A 21,829-nucleotide genomic window follows, 5' to 3' on the forward strand; every position below is an offset into this window, starting at 1 on the left:
GCTAGGCGGGGCACTGCTCGTGTTACCGGCCTTGTGTCTCCTTCACTACCCAGCGTGAGGCCACGCCCCTCCATGATGACGTAACGCGCGTGATGACGTTCCATGATGGCGTCATCAACATACACCAAAGTGATACTCAATGACGTCATCCGTATGACCAGTCTCCAAGCCACCTTTAAGTTCGTACTAAACAAAATTATAACCAATTAATCTTAAAAGAATTATAAGAGCTTGATTGAAAGAATAGTATGGTGTAGTTTAGATAAAGATACACCAGTATAAGGATTGGTCATTAGCGAATTAATGATTCATTTAACTTTGTAGGAAAGTTAACAAATCGCTTCTCGTGTGTTGGGCATGTGGGCGCGTGGCTGTGTGTGGACGAGTTGTGGTGTGTTGTGGGCGTGTTGTGGTGCGCTGCGGATTGTGATCGTTCTGTGTCAGGCATGTGGGCGTGGTGGTGGTGGTGTGTGGGCGTGGTGGGTGAGGGCGGTAGGCAGCAAGGGTGGGCACCAATCGGGGCGGCGGACACCCTTCCACATCTTCCCTGAGGGAGGCTGGTGGTGGTGGTGGTGGTGGTGGTGGAGGCTGGTGGTGGTGGTGGTTGTGGTGGTGGTGGTGGTGGTGGTGGTGGAGGCTGGTGGTGGTAGTGGTGGTATGAGAGTGTTACAGGTGGGTGCTCAGGGCTGGATCTGCTGCCGCCCACGCACTCTCTCACACACCACAGTCTCTTTCATTCACACAACACACTCCATCGATCACCTGGCAACGCAGTTTCCCTCGCACATTGTCTTCTCCACAGTCTCCTCCTCGCATATTTCCTTTGAATGACCGCCAGTTTCCAATTTCCCCAACACAATATACCTGCCTCACAGCCCCCTACATCTCCCAACACAGGACACAGCCCTCTACAATACACCTCCCTTCCCTTCACAGCACACAACCCACTACAGACACCCGAGGTGTTCCCCCTCCGTCATCAGCAATCACAATTATACCTTCGCTGCACCAACCCTAACACGCCTGCAACCCTCCCCACCACTTCTGCAACCCTCCCCACCACTTCTGCAACCCTCCCCACCACTTCTGCAACCCTCCCCACCACTTCTGCAACCCTCCCCACCACTTCTGCAACCCTCCCCACCACTTCTGCAACCCTCCCCACCACTTCTGCAACCCTCCCCACCACTTCTGCAACCCTCCCCACCACTTCTGCAACCCTCCCCACCACTTCTGCAACCCTCCCCACCACTTCTGCAACCCTCCCCACCACTTCTGCAACCCTCCCCACCACTTCTGCAACCCTCCCCAACACGCCTGCAACCCTCCCCACCACTTCTGCAACCCTCCCCACCACTTCTGCAACCCTCCCCAACACGCCTGCAACCCTCCCCACCACTTCTGCAACCCTCCCCACCACTTCTGCAACCCTCCCCAACACGCCTGCAACCCTCCCCACCACTTCTGCAACCCTCCCCACCACTTCTGCAACCCTCCCCACCACTTCTGCAACCCTCCCCACCACTTCTGCAACCCTCCCCACCACTTCTGCAACCCTCCCCACCACTTCTGCAACCCTCCCCACCACTTCTGCAACCCTCCCCACCACTTCTGCAACCCTCCCCACCACTTCTGCAACCCTCCCCACCACTTCTGCAACCCTCCCCAACACGCCTGCAACCCTCCCCACCACTTCTGCAACCCTCCCCACCACTTCTGCAACCCTCCCCACCATTTCTGCAACCCTCCCCACCACTTCTGCAACCCTCCCCAGCACTTCTGCAACCCTCCCCACCACTTCTGCAACCCTCCCCACCACTTCTGTAACCCTCCCCACCACTTCTGTAACCCTCCCCACCACTTCTGTAACCTTCCTAACATTTCTGTAACTCCCCTACCACATCTGTAACTCTTCCCACCGCAGGAGGGCCCTGGGTGACGTCACCAACACCAGGAAAGGGCCTACTGTGACGCAACCTGCCAGAGGAGGGGCCTGAGTGACGTCAGCTGCTACAGGCGGGGCCTGGGTGACATCATCATCATCCTTCAGTTGTGATGCATCAGAGTCTGATGTTTACTGCCGATATCACCGTTGTGGTCGTGAGCTGGTCAAACTAGCGGTAGAGTGCGTGTGTGGTGGTGATCATCTGGTAGAGTGTGTGTATAGTGGTGGCTAGTGGTGTGTGTGTGTGTGTGTGTGTGTGTGTGTGTGTGTGTAGTGGTATTCAGCTGCTAGAGTATGTGCGTGGCGGTGTTGGTCGTCAGCCGACGGACTGCGTGTATGGTAGTGGCCACCTGGTAGATTGCGTGTAAGAGAGTTACCAGCTGCTGGAGTGTGGCTCAACGCACACCACCATCTGTGTGGCACTTAGCGAGAAAACATTCCAATCCTCAGTATGACCATCCACCTCATAGAAATACAGTCCTACACTAACTCCTTCCACTTCTGTTGTAGGTTGTATAAATTCCACCACATACGGGAGCGTCTACCTGATTTAGGAGGGGGGGAGGAAGGGAGGGGAGTCCCTGTAAGTATACATGGGGTGTCTACTTAGTACAGGAGGGTTCCTGTACGTGTATAAACATTCATGTGAAGCAGGTGGATGTGCTCCCTCCTCAGCTAATCATTCCTCTCAGTTTAGCTCCCCTTCCTTTACTCTCCTATCCATACGACATCATCCATCTCACCTAGACCATCTGTGAGATCACACGGTCCATCTCTCCCCACTCAGATTCCATGTCCCTACATCATCTGAGGAAAACGAAGTCTCCAACCTCCACCAACCAACACCTGAGGGAGAACAAGCCCTCCCCTCCTGGTGAGGAGTTCCGCTCTCAGCTCCCCACTGGCCACTCCGACTAAAATGGCAGCAATTATCCTCGCCAGTGCGTTTCGCAGTTTCCCCCCCACAGGTCCAGTTCCACTGCTACACGCTCCCCGCCACCAGTGAACCACTTCTACACCCAGTTCCGGAGCTGACCCTGTCACATGGTGATGGCGAGGTTCTCTCTCGTGTAGAGTGTGTGCATCGCTCTTCAGGTTTCTAACATGAGAGGAAACGTTTTTCTGGCAGACACTACTTCCAACTAAGGTGTCATATTATATATCCTTTTCCTCTCATTTCTTTACACCTTCGCTCAAACGTTCAAACGTTTCATTGATTTCTTCATGTAGCCTGTAGGTAAGGCAAAAGATCAAGAAAGTATATCATCTACAGGGTAAAGTATTACAGTAATCATACGTGAATGTGGTGTATCACATCACATTATCACCCAGGTGTACTCAATACAAGAGCTTTATCGAGAATTTCATTCTCTGCCTTCGGTTCTGGATTTCATACGTGTTTTCATTTCACTGAAGCACCAATCTGATCCCACTGTATGGGCATGGGTGCACGGTGCGGTGTGGTGTGGTGTGGTGTGGTGTGGTATGTGTGTGTGTGTGTGTGTGTGTGTTATAACACCACTCTTAGCATATCGTAAATCATACCCAAGTATACAATCAGCACACACGAACAACACAGAAGAGAGGTCCTGTTACTTCCAATACGAATTAGAGCAATATTACCCGGTTGGAGGGCGTTCTTCCTGCGTAAAGAATCGCAGGTCGTGAGGAAGAACTAACATCAACATTGCTTTGATGTACATTAATTAGCCTACTAATTAGCAGTTGCGGACTAATGCATGCAGATGAGTACTGGACTTTACAGGTCTCTCTTTCACTTTTTTCTACCACAAAATTCGACAGCAAGGGGAAATATAAAGCTGAGAGAGAGAGAGAGAGAGAGAGAGAGAGAGAGAGAGAGAGAGAGAGAGAGAGAGAGAGAGAGAGAGAGAGAGAGAGAGTATATATACTTCGTCGGACACGTAACCAGAAGCTAAACCTTGCCTACGAACGATCGACACAGACTCATAAAACAAACCAAATCAACAGATTAATGACGCACTGTGCACACACCTGGTAACCACGTACCCGCTGACCACGCTGCCACCACCTACCCACCTGGTAACCACGTACCCGCTGACCACGCTGCCACCACCTACCCACCTGGTAACCACGTACCCGCTGACCACGCTGCCACCACTTACCCACTGTTATAACAAGATAAAGCCTCGTTAGTTATGAACGGGTAAACAAGCTGGAGTGTGCACAAGAAGTGCTCGCTCCGTGAACGCTGCAGCAGGGGTGAGACAGTGAGGGGGGGGGGGGGGAGTGTTGGCAGAGCGGTGGGAGAGGTGGAACAGCAAGAGGAAGGAGCGGCGCCGTGATGAGAGGGGTGGAACAGTGAGGAAGAGGAGTGGAACAGTAAGAGGTGGGTATTACAGGGAAGGGACGGGTGGAATAACAAGGGTAGCTTATAACACACAGGGAAGGAATGGAACAGTGATGTGGGAAGGCTGGAACGGTTAGTTGGAGGGAAAGGGGGTGATGGAGGAGGAAAGGAGGGAAGAGAAGTGTTAGCCGACCCCTCCCCCGCCACACCGGATACTCCCACTTCCGATATGCTAATGAGGGAGTGTGTAGCGGCGCCAGAAGGTGAGGGAGGGTGGGGGAGGGGAAAGAGGGGCCTTGTTGGCACTGGGAGGTCGGGGGAAGGGTGGCACTGGCACCCACAACAGGTAGTTTCGACGCCCAGGATGATGGCAGGTGGCGGCAAGGCGAGGGATAAGCACGTTTGGCTTCGTCGGTGTGGACGGAGCAAAACTGCTTAACTAACTACGTTCTATGTTCCTAACGCTTAGAAAATAATGTAGCCCGTTAGCCTACGGCATACCAGGGAACCCCAGCCTTCGGCTATACGCGCCCATCATCGCTGTACCATCGTTCCCATTTAGGAGAGAAAGAAAGTCTCAATCGCTCGGTGGACCTAGTCGCTCGGAGTTCCCCAAGGCAAGGTCCGGAGCCGAACACAAACCAACAGACATTAAAGAACTGCTTCGCCTGTAATTCGCCCACAACGGAAACACCTGTCACGTCGGTAAGTACACACACACACACACACACACACACACACACAGACAAATGAACGGAATCGTGCCCTGGTGATTTTATGGGCGCGCATACAAGACTGAGGATGTATACACAGAATTCATGGGACGTTATACATATACACGTTGCACGACACGCATGTTCAGGACCCACAGAGTGATATGACACACACACACACACACACACACACACACACACACACACACACAAATGAACGGAATCGTGCCCTGGTGATTTTATGGGCGCGCATACAAGACTGAGGATGTATACACAGAATTCATGGGACGTTATACATATACACGTTGCACGACACGCATGTTCAGGACCCACAGAGTGATATGACACACACACACACACACACACACACACACACACACATAAAGTTGACCACTAAAGCAAGAGACTCTTCTGCTTTCACACCACTCAGCCTCCTCATTCACTCGATTCGCCTCGGTCAACGCATGGTCTCCAGAGGAGGCTACCAGCACAACTTAGCTCGGCGGGGGGACTCACCGTGCCTCAGGAGGGGCTCCCTGCACGGGGTGGGGCCAGTTGTGTAGACGAGGTTCACGTGAAGTGTGAGTCACTGGGCGAGAATGTAAACCACACCGTGATCGCCTCCGGCCATCATAATCGCGGTTATTTATATGCTCCCACCCTAGTTACTCTGGACGGTTGTGGGTGGGCCTCAAGACGGCCGAGCGCCGGCTCGAGCGTTGCCAACAAGTTGTATGTACGTCCAGACACAACGGTCGGGGTTGTATTGCTGGCATCTGTTTCGCCCATGTGGACAAGCTATCTTTCCAGTGATACTAGGTGGTGATGATGTGTTGGTATCGTGTGTTTCAGTGTCTCCTTGAGTTGCTAAGTCCGTCGTCCAGCAACACCGGCAGCTGCAGAGTTGGTAATGTTTTTTTTTTTCGGTGTGTTGCGGACATCTCCATCAACCAGTATTACAAACACCTTAATCTTCAAAGGATATATTTTTCCTCCTATTTGCGGCATAAGTGACCACAATATGGTTCTCGCTGGTAGTGCTGACATATTGTTATATTTGCTCAGTTCGGGTGTGTGTTACCACGCTTGCTTTTTACGTCTACGTGGATGCAATCACCTAATTGTAATGTGCGGAGCCTCATCTCTTGAATTTTTTCTCTCGTCATATGATTTTTCTGAACACTGTCTGTTGTCTGAATTCACAGATTCATCACTTCTCATCATTCTTGTTGTCTTGGACATACACGGATTAGACAACAGGTTTATGTAGGATGCAGCTACTTTCCTTTATCTGACCCATATCATCCAAACTTTCGTTAACAATCATTTGGGATCAACTGTTTGTGAGGAGGCATTCCTCATTATACGGTCAAAATGTGTTTAACTCTCTTCTGGTGTTTAAACTTTCTGATCCATGGCCAAGAATACCTCAAACAACTGCACATCTCCCTCCTCCTTATTTCCGTCCCGATATTTCTATTACAGTCCTTGCTAGTGAATGCTCCACACCCTCTACCTCTTTTCCTTTCCTCTCGCTCTACGTTGACCGTTTCTCTGACATTTTCGTTCCTTCAGGTACACTTCTAAGAACACACTACGACCTTTCCCATATTGCATTATGGCAAGGTCCAGAGAATACTCTTCCCTATAAAGACAAACGCTGCATACAGGCTGGCTGGTATTCGTCCCTGTCTCCAAAGGGAAAAGTGCCTCTGACCTTGCGCCTGTGCTTGCTCGTCTATGAACTTGCGTGTGTGCTTGCCAGTCTATTTCGTTCCTGCCTCGAGACTGAAGGTAATTTCTTCCCCAAGGAACTATGGACTAATTCAGCCCAACCAGAAGAAAGGAAACTAATTTCATTCCTCTAATTACTGTCATACAGCTTTGAACTCTAATATTTGAAAAGAATGTAAGAAAATGTGTGTTTATGTGTGTGTGTGTGTGTGTGTGTGTGTGTGTGTGTGTGTGTGTGTGTGTGTGTGTATGTGTGTGTGTGTGTGTGTGTGTGTGTGTGTGTGTGTGTGTGTGTGTGTGTGTGTGTAAACGTGCTAGAGAGAGGTGAAGGGGTAAACAAACATGAGAAAATGAAAAGACATGAAAATTCACGTACGCAACCTGCAAGCTATCTTAGTGGAGCATCTTCCGAGGCAGGTCCAGACTCCTAGAGATAGACATAAGGGCAACAAGATGTTTACCTACACGAAAGTCACCTTCCCTTACTGCTCAGCATCACAAGTTAATTCTATTATCATCCCCGCCATCAATTAGCGTGGCAATTCATCATAATTATCACCGTAATTATCTTCATTATAAAGTAAGTGCCGAGGTTGACGCGGGTCTCGATACAGTGGCGTCAGGTAGAATAAAGAAATCGTGTTACATCATTGGTCATGGCCTCATTATCACATGACTGGTCATGACCTCATTATCATCACCAGTACTGTCACTTTCATCATCATGTTTCATGGTCAATCAGGAACACTTGAGTCTTCACTTGCATCATCTTCACCATGAAGTATATCATCTGTAAACACCATCCACTCCATCCTCTGCCATATTATCCCTTCTATCATCTCCAACACTCACCTCCCTCACACATAAAACACGTTCGTTTATTATCATATTTCATCCCCCAACATTTCCATAATCACCAACGCCATCTCCCTCGCATCACAATAATTTTCATTCATTCATCACACTAAATCCCTAACGTCTCCCTCACCAGCAGCACCACCTCCCACACCAACACTTATCTTCATTCACCACTACATTTCATCTCCAACATCCCCCTCACCAGCATCACCACCTATCACCACCATCACCACTCTCTCCTCCCCCCTATCAATATTCCTAACCTGTAATCGAGACCTTGCAACACTGTCAAATGCCATGCTATCTTTAACACACTGGCGAACACACCCTCACTCCCTCTCTCTCTTCCTTCCTCCCTACACACACTGTCCTCCCACTACACACCGTGTTCTCCCTCCTCACTCTAGCACCTCTCCTCACAAACATTAATTACTTGAGCTATGCATTATGCCCTCAAACACACCAGGTTCCTCTTGCGCTCCCCGTCTCATAACTCATACACACTTTAAGCTCACCAACTCCAAGCATACCTCTCTCTCTCTCTCTCTCTCTCTCTCTCTCTCTCTCTCTCTCTCTCTCTCTCTCTCTCTCTCTCTCTCTCTCTCTCTTAATGTATCAGACAATAAACCACTTCTCTCCCTCTCCAACAGAATAAGGATATCTTGATATATAAAAAGAACAACGCCATTTCCTATGAAACTGCTGTATGATCCCACTTCGATAGCTCTTCAAAATTCTCACCGTACACAACATACGACCCTGGGCTTCCCTGAGCACTCTGGCCTCTACCCCGACGTAGACCCACCTCTCTCTCTCGCCTTTCTACTTCGAAGGACGAGGTCAGCCTTCGATAGACGTGACCCACGATGGACGAGGTCACTCGCAACAACGGAAGGGAGTGGGTAAGAGAGAGAGAGAGAGAGAGAGAGAGAGAGAGAGAGAGAGAGAGAGAGAGAGAGAGAGAGAGAGAGAGAGAGAGAGAGAGAGAGAGAGAGAGAGTGGGTTGAAAGACCGGTGGGTGCCAATGGAAGGGAAGAGAGGGAACAGGGAGGGAGGTGGGATAAAGAGGATAAACGGACAGAAAGAGAGGAGAAGTGGATGAGCGAAACAGGAAACAGGAAGAGAGAAATGGAGAAGCGTGCAACAGAAGATAAGACACATACGACATACGAGAACAGATAAAGCAACCAAAGAATATACAAAGTGAAAATGCCCAAGAAAACAAAACAACAGAAACCAGAGAGAGAGAGAGAGAGAGAGAGAGAGAGAGAGAGAGAGAGAGAGAGAGAGAGAGAGAGAGAGAGAGAGAGAGATAAGTGTAGAACAGAAGAAATACCTTACAAAGGAGAAACTGCGAAAGTGGCTATACTAGGAAGCATAGAAAACCATGGGATGAACGATAGAGAAAGGTCAATGAAAACGGTGAAAGGAAACAGACGGAGGGGCGAGATGCCACGCTCGGTGAGGATTTCCAATACATACCATCAGTGTGAGACTAAATGTACGAGACACAATCTCGGCGAGACCCGACGCTGAGCCAGAGAGATCGAGACGGCGAGGCCGTGGGAAGCCTGACCCCCAAATAACCAATGTAAACACGGTAATGAGGCATCTGCTTACCGGATGGTTAGCTCTCTGATAATCACCCCCAGAGAAAACAGCGTCGTGCAAGATGCGATTACAGACAATTACGATTCCGATAATCACTTCCTAAATACCGTAATTACGTCCAGGAAAATCAAGCCCCACATAATTTGATCTAACAAAACCCTGTGTTGCCGATTTTTTTTCCCCTGTTAATCAGATCTCTAATATAATCAGGCTTTGGACTGTGAGAAGCAGGGAAATCAGGTACCAAATATTCAGATCAAAAACATTCTTGATAGTCCGGTGTCAGTTTCTTAGATTCCGGATCATCGGATCAGTGAGATTCATTAACCGGTCCTTTGGAGGCCGGATAATCAAAGCTGTGTTGACTTGTTTCCGATAATCAAATCTCGGATGTTACCAATCTAAATTTCTAATCTTTATCATTACCTCGACGAAGCAATTGATTTCTCTGTATACAGTAATATAACCTCACCTTACCTCATCTCACCTTACCTCATCTCTCCTCACCTTACCTCATCTCTCCTCACCTTACCTCATCTCTCCTCACCTTACCTCATCTCTCCTCACCTTACCTCATCTCTCTTCACCTTACCTCATCTCACCTCACCTTCTCACCAACATCCTGCAGAACTTGCATCAGCTTATCACCTCTGTTCATACATAATAAAGTACTATGTTGTTACCCCCGTTTCCTGGACCCATCTCCCGATCCTGGCAATCCGAAGAAACGCCAGACACTTAAAAGCACCCAATGAATTACCAGAAATTAGTATAAAGGAAAAATCTTTCAACTTTGCTTCCTTCCACTCGTCACCAACTTCCTCTCTCTTATCTGGGTGTAGTTTGCATGACCCTGCTGGCCAGTTTACGTACAAGGCGTGCTGGGTGTACTTGTCGAGGTGTGGGTAGGTGTAGGGTTTAAGGCCTTGTGGCCACCAGTGTGTGTGTGCATGTGTGTGTGTGTGTGTGTGTGTGTGTGTGTGTGTGTGTGTGTGTGTGTGTGTGTGACTATTCCTGTCTCGTTCAGTTTCTGATGACGGAAAACGAGGAAGTCAAATCGAACACTTGTCATCTTGCAAACAGAGTGCGACACAGCCTCCCTGAGGAAGATCCCAGTGGAGGAGGGATAATTTGACGCCAGGAGCTGAGAGAGAGAGAGAGAGAGAGAGAGAGAGAGAGAGAGAGAGAGAGAGAGAGAGAGAGAGAGAGAGAGAGAGAGAGTTATTCCTCGTTCACACATCATCACACAAACATCCCACGCTGCGCGTCTGAGGACCAACGTGGACCATGTTCTTTTTTTTTTTTTACAACCTCAGGGCGTCGCTAGACATAACATATTCATAAATAACCTCCTTATCTTACAAGAATTATTACCCTATATCTTCTTATCTGAGATAGAATTCTACGGCGCCCCAAGGGCAACCACCACTGAGCGAGGGCCCGCGTCCTCGGTACCTGCCTTAAGACCAGGGCGGGTGTGAGGCGCCCTGTAATCAAGAATAATACGCAGCATCATACCTACCACGATATTCATCTCCACGAGAGAAATTTACGAAAACAAGTTGGTTTACGTTGGATCCGCTGTGAGCTGTGGCCGCCCGGGAGGTGAAGGCCGCGAAGGACCGGCGAGAAACTACATTTGTATAAGTCCCTCAGAATAAATAAACTTGAGGGAGGGGAACACTGAGATCCCGTGAAGGCTCGTTGAAGAATATGAATATCGCAGGTGTGGCCACCAGCGTCACTTTTACCCCCCCTAGAGTCAGAGGTGAGGAAAAAAAAGAAAAAGAGACAAAAAAATAATGGACCTGAAGGCAATTACGGTCGAAGGGTGGGGCTCCCCCAGAGAAGGGGGGAGGGAGCAGCCCCCACACTGCGGGCTGCACGGCTAATTTACTACAGTAATGGTTTCGCCAGCTCGGCACACCAACGCTTCCAGCCTCACTCACCTACTCATCTTCTGTGCTTGTGACCGCGTTGTCATCCACTCCCCTCCTTCTTCTTTCTTGCCACTGCTGCCACGAGTTACCATCATCATCACGACTCTCAGTGCAGTCAACCTTCATCATCACTGGCTCCCCATCATCATCTCTGTCAACGGCTGAACCATCATCCAGTCCTCTCCGTTACTCTGGCCACCACACTGACCTTATTACAACCATTAGCAACATCCTTTACATAGCCATCCTCGTTACTCTCTCTCTGAACACTATTTTGGGAAGCGTACTCCATGAAATCATACTCATCCCTCATCTATAACTCATTTCCCCAAAATAGGAATCCCTCCCTCCTCATATGAATATTCCTTCGTCTCCTTGTTTCTCATTCCTTCGTCTCCTTGTTTCTCATTCCTTCGTCTCCTTGTTTCTCATTCCTTCGTCTCCTTGTCTCTCTCTTTTCCATCTCCAGCGAACGACCCAAGCTGAAGGCGAATCCTTCAGACGCCAACAGCGTCCAGGTCGGTAACGGGATGTCCGTTCTTGTAGCCTCCAGTTCCCTCAGTGACGAAGCAGCTGAACGTTCGTGGACAACGGGTGGATTTGTTTACATTTGTGGTTGACGTCAAGGTCTAGAAATTGCAAGGGAAGGAATTTTGGCAAAAAGAGAAAAGTCTCAGTAGCGGTTCAAACCAAGGCTGAACCATTTATACCTATATATTCAGAATTTTCAAGCGAATACGCTAACTGGAAAGTAAAACACTGGAAAACACCGAAGGAGCAGGAATACACAGCAATTATCATATCCCAGGTAAAAACCTGAAGGTTAACACACAGATAAGCGAGATCAGGAAAGCAACTAGACATGGAAGTGTTCAGGATTTAGCATTTTATACATACGAGGTGGGAGACTTAATTTTGTCAATGTTTATGTACATGTACGTATATGGGGGTGAAAAAAATATATGCTTGTGCGAACACCGCTCCCCCTTCAATTCTTGGGCCTTAATCTTTACCAGAGGAAATAAGGCTAAGAGAACACAGATTTCAGGGTAGTGTACGTATATGTACAGAAGTTGGTAGCATTAACAAAAAAAACATTACACATTCTCAGACATGCTCATGCGCTGTAATGGGAAAAAAAATCACATAGTCAGCTCCATGCAGCAAAACCCCTGTCGACAGGGAACGTCTGAACTCAAACGAAGAAGCTTGGAGGATGTTTGCTAACATCACAGCTCTTACAACTTTAGCAGAACAACAGATCAATAAACAAGGCACGAAGAAAAAAAAAAAATATCACGTGATTAAAAGAAAATGTTAATGAACGATCATGCTGGAGCAGCTACGTTCAGCCAATGAGATGCAGCCAAATTGCATGCTGATGTGTGAGGGGAAGCAATCAACACATTCCACATCATAATATGGTCTAGCTACCACAAATGAATATGATTCATTCTATACAGATTGGTAGCGTGGTAGCAGTGAGGTCAGGGCTGCTAATCCGGATTGGATTCTCAACGTTTCGGTTGTCCTCCTCACATTAAACACATTCTCCTGAGAATGACAACTTGTCGTAACTCTGTGGATCAGAAGGTGATTAGCAGCTCGGAGTCCCTCACTGCTGCCTCACTACCTGACAATCACAATACTCGAGGGTAATATGGGCTTCGCTTTGGAAATCCCCAGACACTCACAGAACACACATGTGAATCCTCGAATACTTGACACAATACTACATAATCATGTATCATCCTAATGTGAACAACCTACTTCAGTGATGAGACAAAATAAACAAAACACACATGCATTAAATAAGATGGTCGAAGACCCTGAACAAAATAAAACAACATGAAAAGACATAGATATGATAATTCATTATTCAACACAAAATTCGTTAATCACTCTGTTCATCCCCTCTTATTCCTACACTGTGTAATTCACAAGTAGGGATAAATGACATGGGGAAGAAGATGCTTGTACTCATTTACTAATAATCATAATATCTTCAGCATGAATATCTTCAGCATGAAGATCTTCAGCATGAATATCTTCAGCATGAAGATCTTTAGCATGAATATCTTCAGCATGAAGATCTTCAACATGAATATCTTCAGCATGAATATCTTTAGCATGAATATCTTCAGCATGAATATCTTCAGCATGAAGATCTTCAACATGAATATCTTCAGCATGAATATCTTCAGCATGAATATCTTCAGCATGAAGATCTTCAGTATCAAAGCCCAAGTATTTACACAGCTGTATAATAAATTCAGTAAGCCTGAGGGTGAAAAATATAGAATAAATAACAAGATTTCGACCAAAGGAAACCAAAAATTTAGATCGTAACAGATGGTATGTGAAGCCATATAGATTAGACAGGAGGAGGATTGTTGGAGACTTAGTAAACACTTGGACTAAGCCATAATGCTACCCTCTTTGCAATTCTGGTTGCCATGTAAACAACGTGACATCAATTTGTCAACATTCGTCAGGTATGTATGTCCAGACGTGCCACAATGTTCTCAACCACGATTGAGAAGGATCTGAGTTAGGTAATTATTCTTCTGCCTTACTGTAATCACCTATCTATAATGGAATACATATTCATATATATATATATATATATATATATATATATATATATATATATATATATATATATATATATATATATATACACAGATAGATTGATTGATATATAAACAGATATATAAATATACATACATTCATACATAGATACATATTCACACATTGCATAAATGCAGAGCAACATAGCAACCACTGATGGAGCAAACCTTAAAGTATTTCTTTAATCAGAAAATGATTAAGACTTCCACACATAACAGCACCAGCTTTAGCCTCCCTTACATCCCACTGCAGACACTCCTCTTCAATCGTGTGTCACCCTCAAGGCGTGATCACAGGCGAAAGTGGCACTTATGGCACTCCTCCCAAGAGCCCGTAATACTCCAGGGATGTTTCCCCCGGAACACACACACACATACACACACACACACAGAGGTATATTACCCACCTGTTCTGTCCTGGTCCGAGACTGACTGCTCGGTTGACTGGCCGTGTCGCGTCCTCTCACTATTACCACCGCTGTCTGCAACACAAACATGACAGATCGTGAGGAAAAATTACAAGTTATTTTGCCATTTAAATATGATACAAAAAACATACTAAGCGAATAAGGTTTATGAATACGGGATACATATGAAAGATACATGTATAACAACTACAACAACTAGCGATATAAGTGATTACAAATACATAATGTAAACCTGAGTAGCGATCAGGTGTAAACTCAGGCTCCCACGCAACACTAGCGAGGGGATACGTATGGTACGATGTAAACTCTGGCTCCTACGTGAAGCTGGCGTGTGTGCGTGTGTGTGTGTGTGTGCACGTGTGTACGTGGTTTGAACGCACCAGTGACGGGTGGGGGGTGGGGGGACGGTGATGCGGGCTCCCCATCGCCCAGTGACCCATTGTATGTCAATAACAAACAGAGACGTGGGACGGGCCGATAACATCGACGATTGGCCAAGGGAAAACCTCTGACAGACGAATTCTCCCTCGCTCATGCACACGGTACACAGACACAGCACAGTACCCAGACCCGAACTCCTAACAGACAGACACGGAAACACACACACACAAAGATTAAATGATGGGAAAGAAAGATATGAACTGAAAATGATGTAAATCTAATACGAACGAGAGGAAATACATGGGGTGTGACAGAATACTGGAGTTAATTACCATCAAGTATTATCAATGTGAAGACAATCATTACATTTAAATCAAGGCTAAACAAATGATTTAAAGATACTCTCCGTGAATAAGCCTACCCAACAATGAAAACAAAATACGTACGTATTACAATGAATTCTTTACAGATCAGAGGCTAAAGTCCTTGTCGCACAGAGTATCCACCCCGCTGTGATTAACGCAAAATGTTCCTTTTCATTCACCCTTCCCTGTAACAATGCCACTTCAGTATGTTCCCCTCTATACTACATGGCAATCTTTTATAGCTACTTTCCTACCGGCTGATGTGCCTCAGGTAGAAGTGGGTAACGAGGAGGCTTGTAGTTTATATAGTTTTAGCGTCTCTACCTTTATAGGTGCGTCTCCATCTATACAGGTGCGTCTCCATCTATACAAGTGCGTCTCTATCTATACAGACTAAGAATGTAAGGTACTGTTACTGTCCTCTAGCAGATGAACCTTGTCAGGTACAGTCAGGTCCTGTGTTGTCTGGCTTATCCTCGCATAACCCATGTACCTCACCCGCCACCAAGCCCCACCCTACCCTCCGTGTGCATACGGGCATACAGACACATGAGGGGATTACAATACGCTGCCTGCCTGTCGTGGAATTACAGACAAAGCCTTAATGATACAGATGTATTACAGTACCTAACCTTCGCCCCCCTGGATACACGAACTTACAGACGCATTATCGCGCCCTGGATAAACGAGCTCACAGATGTATCACAGTACCCAGACATGCAGACGGATTACAGTACCACCACCCTGAGCTCTCTTGACAAACAGACGTACAGACCGATTATAATACCCGCAGCCTCCCCGTGTGGACGAACTGACACATATCCCAATATCACGGTGCCACCCTGGGGGATCAGGAGGACAACACCCGTGCGTGACCCCGGGGTTTGGCCAGCCTCCCAGAGCCGACCTCAACATGGCCGAAATCCCCGACGCGTTAAATATAGGCTATAATGACCATCCTCCTCCCCCCCCCTCCCTCCTCCCCTCCCCCCATTGGCCGTCATGCCACCGCCATGAATACGTGGGAGGGGAGGGGAAGGTGGAGCTTAGGGATAGGTATGGCTTTAATATAACATGTGCGTATGGCAACATAACCCAGCATTAGGACATTCTATAACCTGAAGTTGTGACCCTCTGTAACCTCACGATATAACCTTTCAACAACCCAATACAGAAATGCCTTACAAGCCAATGCTGCAAACCTTTAAAAGCCAATGCTACAACGCTTAGAATTTCCCACGTTCGTTCGTAAGTTCAACAAAGGAACAGAAGGCTGCATCTGCGTCTATCTTCCTCCCGTCTACATTCTTCCCGTCTATCCTATGTTTTCTTTCTCACCTTCCTCTCTACTACCTTTCCGTCTATCCTTTCTTCTTCTACCATCCCTTTCTCTACCATCTTCCTGTCTACCCTCACCATCTTTACCTTCTTTTGGTCCACATTCTTCCCGTTAACACTCACCCGTTTTGTCACCGCCTTGTCGCCCGTCCCTCTCAGCGAACACACCTTCGCCCGTCACAGGTGTAACACAAGGAGTGTCAGCCCTTCATTAGAGGCGTAACACACCTCTATGGCAGCACCTCGACTAGGTGAACGCAAGTATAATGTGACCATTAACCTAACCATTTTAATTAAAATGATACGTAGGTGGATTTTTTTTTTTTTTTTTTTTTGAGGGAGGGACGCCAATAATGAGGCACACCACTGCGCCAGCCGCTGTCAAGAGGGTACAGTGTGTGGCCACATCTTGAGACTCGACACAGATGAAACACCGCCCCAAACATCGTCAATAGTGAGGACAAGTACGAACGACTTCAGACGAAACCAAGTGGTTCATGTTTCAAGGAAACAATACCACAATATACATCAGAAACTAGAAGTTAAAAGAGATGTGAACTGTAGGCATATCCAAGACCTGGAGACTTGTACACCTATGGAACACGCCAGCTACCCACGAGTCTTAAACCCCTGAGACAGACGCCAGTCATATATCCACATACAAGGTAAACGTTATCTAACCTACGTACTTCAGCCAATTTTCTTTTCCTGAACCAATAAATAATAACATCGCTACACAATCACCCCTGGTCTACTGGGGGGGTAAATCAAACAAGACACCAAAATTACGTATCCCGGGCAAACCCTCCGTACACTTCAGTAATACCCACGCCGCACACCCGTACACCACGCCTTCAAATTCTCGACTGGTGCCTTCCCCTGTCCAAACCCCCTCCTTCCCTCCATGTCACTTTAAGAAAAAAAAAAAGAAGTGTGGAATTCCACTGACGAAGGATCAAGTCTATCGTAATCTATCAAGTCAGGAAAAGTAAATCAGCTCGTGCTGTGCGTGTGTGAAGACACTGAAGAAAAGAAATATTTTTTTGCAATATATGTGTGTTGTACGCAATGGATATTCTTAAGGTGACGACTTCTACAGTTTCAGGATCTTAATGATAAGGAAATGTACACACAGAACTAACACATAACAAAAGACTTACTACTTAGTATGTAACGAGGGCAGCTTCAGAGGAAATCAATTATATATCTATCTATCAATCAATCAATCAATCTATCTATCTATCTATCTATCTATCTATCTATCTATCTATCTATCTATATATATATATATATATATATATATATATATATATATATATATATATATATATATATATATATATATATATACCTATATCTATATATATATATATATATATATATATATATATATATATATATATATATATATATATATGAGACAGAGTTAACGATTATTTACAAAAAGCACATGTTGTCCAGCTTCATCATGAATGATCCCACTGTTTTCTGCATTTACACTCTAATGTAAAAAGAAATATTGACAAATCCATGTCAAAGAGATAGAAAAATCGAGGCCAAGGAAGGAAGAGAGCGAGCGGGCGCCCCTTGTGAGCCTGTTCAGCGTTATGACGCCATAAGGAGACACGTCTGACAAGGTCATGGTCACGCCCTGGGAAATTTCATGGCTCGTACCGGAAGCCGTGATATCAGCAAGCAAAACCTGCTTGTCTGACGTTCCTTTCAACGCTGCTTTGTTGGTATCATTAGAAACAGCGAGTAAGAACTTGGTCTTACGCTACGAGCGATGTACACTTTTGAAATAAAAGTACTGTCTTGTATACAGAAGTTACACAGTCCTGTCTTTCTCTGCATTAATCACAAGGTCACCTATCGAGGCCATGAAGAGGTCAAACGTCAAGCAGTCTCACCCTTGGAAACTTACATACCCCCACACGAACGAACGTGACCCACTGCCAGGAGCAATGCTCGAAACACGGAAGCACGGTCGAATCAGGAGAGCCTGTTGCTCGGTAGCACTTGATATCAGGCTTGACTCCACAGAGAACGATGCGCACCTTCATAGAGACATCACTGCGCATCGTCCTGTATGAGGACTGGAGTACGTCTCATTAAAATCTCATCACTCAGACACGAAATCAACCGAACTACAGAATGATCCCATCTACTGAATCCATTAAGACGATGGTATGTGAGGAGATGGTTGATGTAATACTCTCAATCTGTTACATTACGAGTCTTACAGGCTTAGTGATGGCAAAAGGATGTCATTTGCACACCCTACCACACACCTTCCTTCCCATGTTTTCGTAGTTTCATTTTTTTCTTCCTTCCTTCAGTCATTCTTTCCCTTCTAATGAACCTTTGCCTGTCCTCCCTTCCAATTACTCTCCCTCCCTTCCATTCTTCCTTGTCAACTTACATTCATTCTTCATTCCACCTCTTCACTCCTGGCCTACCAGCTGCTGCTGCTGCTGCACCATCACCACTCTTTTTGAAGCTGCACTGCACGTGCACTCCAGCTGAGTGCACAGATGGCGGTGGGCCCCGGACACCCTCGTGTATAAACAACCATCACTCGTGTGTGTGTGTATGTGTGGACTGAACAGTGGCTGCCTGTGTGAGTGTTGTTCCTGGCCATGATCAAGCGTAGCCAATCATGTTTACGGGTCTGGCGTGGGTTCGGCTCGTCGCTATCAACGAGAACAATAGTATCATACATCTCCGCCAGGGGGCCGCCTGACAGCTATTAGCGAAAGGTAATACATTCCACGTTTAACATGTGAGGGGCCGGGCAGTTGTGTGTGTGTGTGTGTGTGTGTGTGTGTGTGTGTGTGTGTGTGTGTGTGTGTGTGTGTGTGGTGATGGTGGTGATGGCTAGGGGTGGTGGTCTTCAACGGCCATTACCCAGGCATTTCCATGTGACGTTACTCGTATTTCCAGACTTGATAAGTCGCTCCCTGTGACCCAGCGGGCCGGGTTCAGGGGACTGTGACCCAGATGGTCGGGTTCAGGGAAGCTGTGACCCAGATGGCCGGGTCAACTGGTGCCTAGCGGGACTGTGATCCAGTTGGTCGAATCAACTGATGATGCCTGGGGAAACCAGTCAGATGCCTGAGGCCTGTGTGACACACACGGAGTCGAGAGAGTGTGAGGTAGGTCCAGGTCATGTTCGAAGCCTGGGTGGATCATCCTGTGAGTCTGGGTCGTATCCCAAGCCTTCAAGGAAGGTCCTACAAGGTGACAGGATCACGTCAAGCCTGTAGGACGCGTCTGGTGAGGCGTGGGAAGGCTTAGTCACGACGTGGATCAATCATGTCCCCTCTTCTCTGTCACCAGGAACGTTGTAGGGTACATAACACTCAACAAGCGATCACTGGTCAACGAGACTGGCGGCAATGCGTCCCGTAAACTGTCTTCAGCAGGTCTTCCCCGTTCCCCTTACCCTCGTGCCAACCCTCTGGACATTACGTGAGTAATGAACATCATTGTAACAATCATCTAATTAACACTGCCAGGCCGGGATAATTACGCACGACTCACAAGGAAAATAACAACACTGACTCTGCGAAACTTGTGTGGCTTTCTCACAGGCAAGGAGACATTACCAAACAGTCTTACACTGGGTCACCAACATGCGCAAAGGTGAGAGGCGACCTTGCACGAGACAAGGGGAAAAGGTCAACAGATTCTGAAACACACGTGGCGCTACAACATTACCAAACCAGATGAAGACGAATATTACATCTACCCAAGAACCTGACGATCTCAGGACCTGAGACAAATGGCATGAATATAACGAGGTCAGGAAAGTAACAAGTATATGATATACTCCAACAAAAACATGATATACTCCAACAAAAACATGTGATATACTCCGACAAAAACATGTGATATACTCCAACAAAAACATGCGATATACTCCAACAAAAACATGTGATATACTCCAACAAAAACATGTGATATACTCCAACAAAAACATATGATATACTCCAACAAAAACATATGATATACTCAAACAAAAACATGTGATACACTCCAACAAAAACATATGATATACTCCAACAAAAACATGTGATATACTCCAACAAAAATATATGATATACTCCAACAAAAACATGTGATATACTCCAACAAAAACATATACAACAAATACACGTGAGGTAATGCAACAACACAAGAAAACAAAGAGAAAGGGGAAGAAAGGGGGAAGGGGAGGGGAGAGAATAATGAGACTGGATCAATGTAACGAGGGAAGACAACACACAACAATAAGACAAAGGGAGAAGCATCGAGGAGCATGAAGCAAACTCAGTGATTGTCGCTCAACACAGAAGGAAAGTTTCCCCCCGGCTGAATATCATCTCTGAGGCAAGAAGGAGGTTAATCTCATTCAACAATGCAGGTCAACTTCCCTTAGTAACACTCAGCTGTTCTATTCTTCCTTGATTTGTTTACAGGATAAATAATCAAGGGAATCCATCAAATCTTTGAAAAAAGAATGTAAAAGAAAACTGTATGGGACAGACAGACCGACGGGCAGACAGACATGAGAAGACGTACATCACATCCTTGGTTCGTGACGGTGGTCCACATGACAGAACAGTGCCACAGGCGATAAGACGCGGGATCGGGGACGACGGTACAGCGAGGTACAGTTAGTTGGCAGAGATGTAGGGGGATGATACGTCTGGTGGAAGAGGGGGATGGGTTGGGATGTCTGCTGCTGAGGGTACACTGGGAGGCTGACTCTTCCCCCCCCCCCCCCACCCCTGATCACATCAAGAGGCTAATTTACCGAACAGAGAGAGAGAGAGAGAGAGAGAGAGAGAGAGAGAGAGAGAGAGAGAGAGAGAGAGAGAGAGAATTAATATACCAACCTCCCTTTGACTACCAGTTTTCAGTCTTGTATATCATCCGTTATGTTGTACGTCGGTGAATAATATGAAACTCAAACCTGAAGTTCTGTTTTTGGTATAATTGGCTCTCACACGTCCGTAGTGCGTCTGTGCGTGTGAGTAAAACTGCCCTCGACGATCTACCACGACAGTGTGTGTCACAGAGTCGTCAAGTTACTTCAAGACAACAGTAATTCCCTCCATTACCCTGGCCTAATCTTAGACCCTGGTGGCGCCTGCGAGCATGCAAACTGGATTGTGTGGCAAATGAGCTGTTTCTTATCTGTCCTTGAAAGACACTCCTGAAGACGATGCTCTCGATGATGACTGTGGTAATGATAATGACCATGGTAATGATGATGACCGTGGTAATGATGATGACCGTGGTAATGATGATGACCGTGATAATGATGATGACCGTGGTAATGATGATGACTGTGGTAATGATGATGACCGTGGTAATGATGATGACTGTGGTGATGATGATGACCGTGGTGATGATGATGACTGTGGTGATGATGATGACTGTGGTGATGATGATGACCGTGATAATGATGATGACCGTGGTAATGATGATGACCGTGGTAATGATGATGACCGTGGTAATGATAATGACCGTGGTAATGATGGTGACCGTGGTAATGATGATGACCGTGGTA

The 21,829-nt window shown here is 46.6% G+C and overlaps 1 protein-coding gene across 24 annotated transcripts in view; it reads right to left on the reverse strand.

Moving 5' to 3' along the window:
- LOC139753492 (uncharacterized) overlaps positions 1-21,829 on the reverse strand; it is a 609,003-nt gene that overhangs the window by 248,033 nt on the left and 339,141 nt on the right. For all 24 annotated transcript variants that reach the window (XR_011713724.1, XM_071670098.1, XM_071670099.1 and 21 more), the window contains one exon: positions 14,168-14,242. Coding sequence is in view for 22 of the 24 variants with exons in the window: in XM_071670098.1 (XP_071526199.1) it covers positions 14,168-14,242 (75 nt within the window). In the remaining 2 variants the exon portion in view is untranslated. The remainder of the gene's footprint in view (positions 1-14,167; positions 14,243-21,829) is intronic.

The sequence above is a fragment of the Panulirus ornatus genome, chromosome 14, assembly GCF_036320965.1.
Source record: "Panulirus ornatus isolate Po-2019 chromosome 14, ASM3632096v1, whole genome shotgun sequence".
Lineage (NCBI taxonomy): Eukaryota > Metazoa > Arthropoda > Malacostraca > Decapoda > Palinuridae > Panulirus > Panulirus ornatus.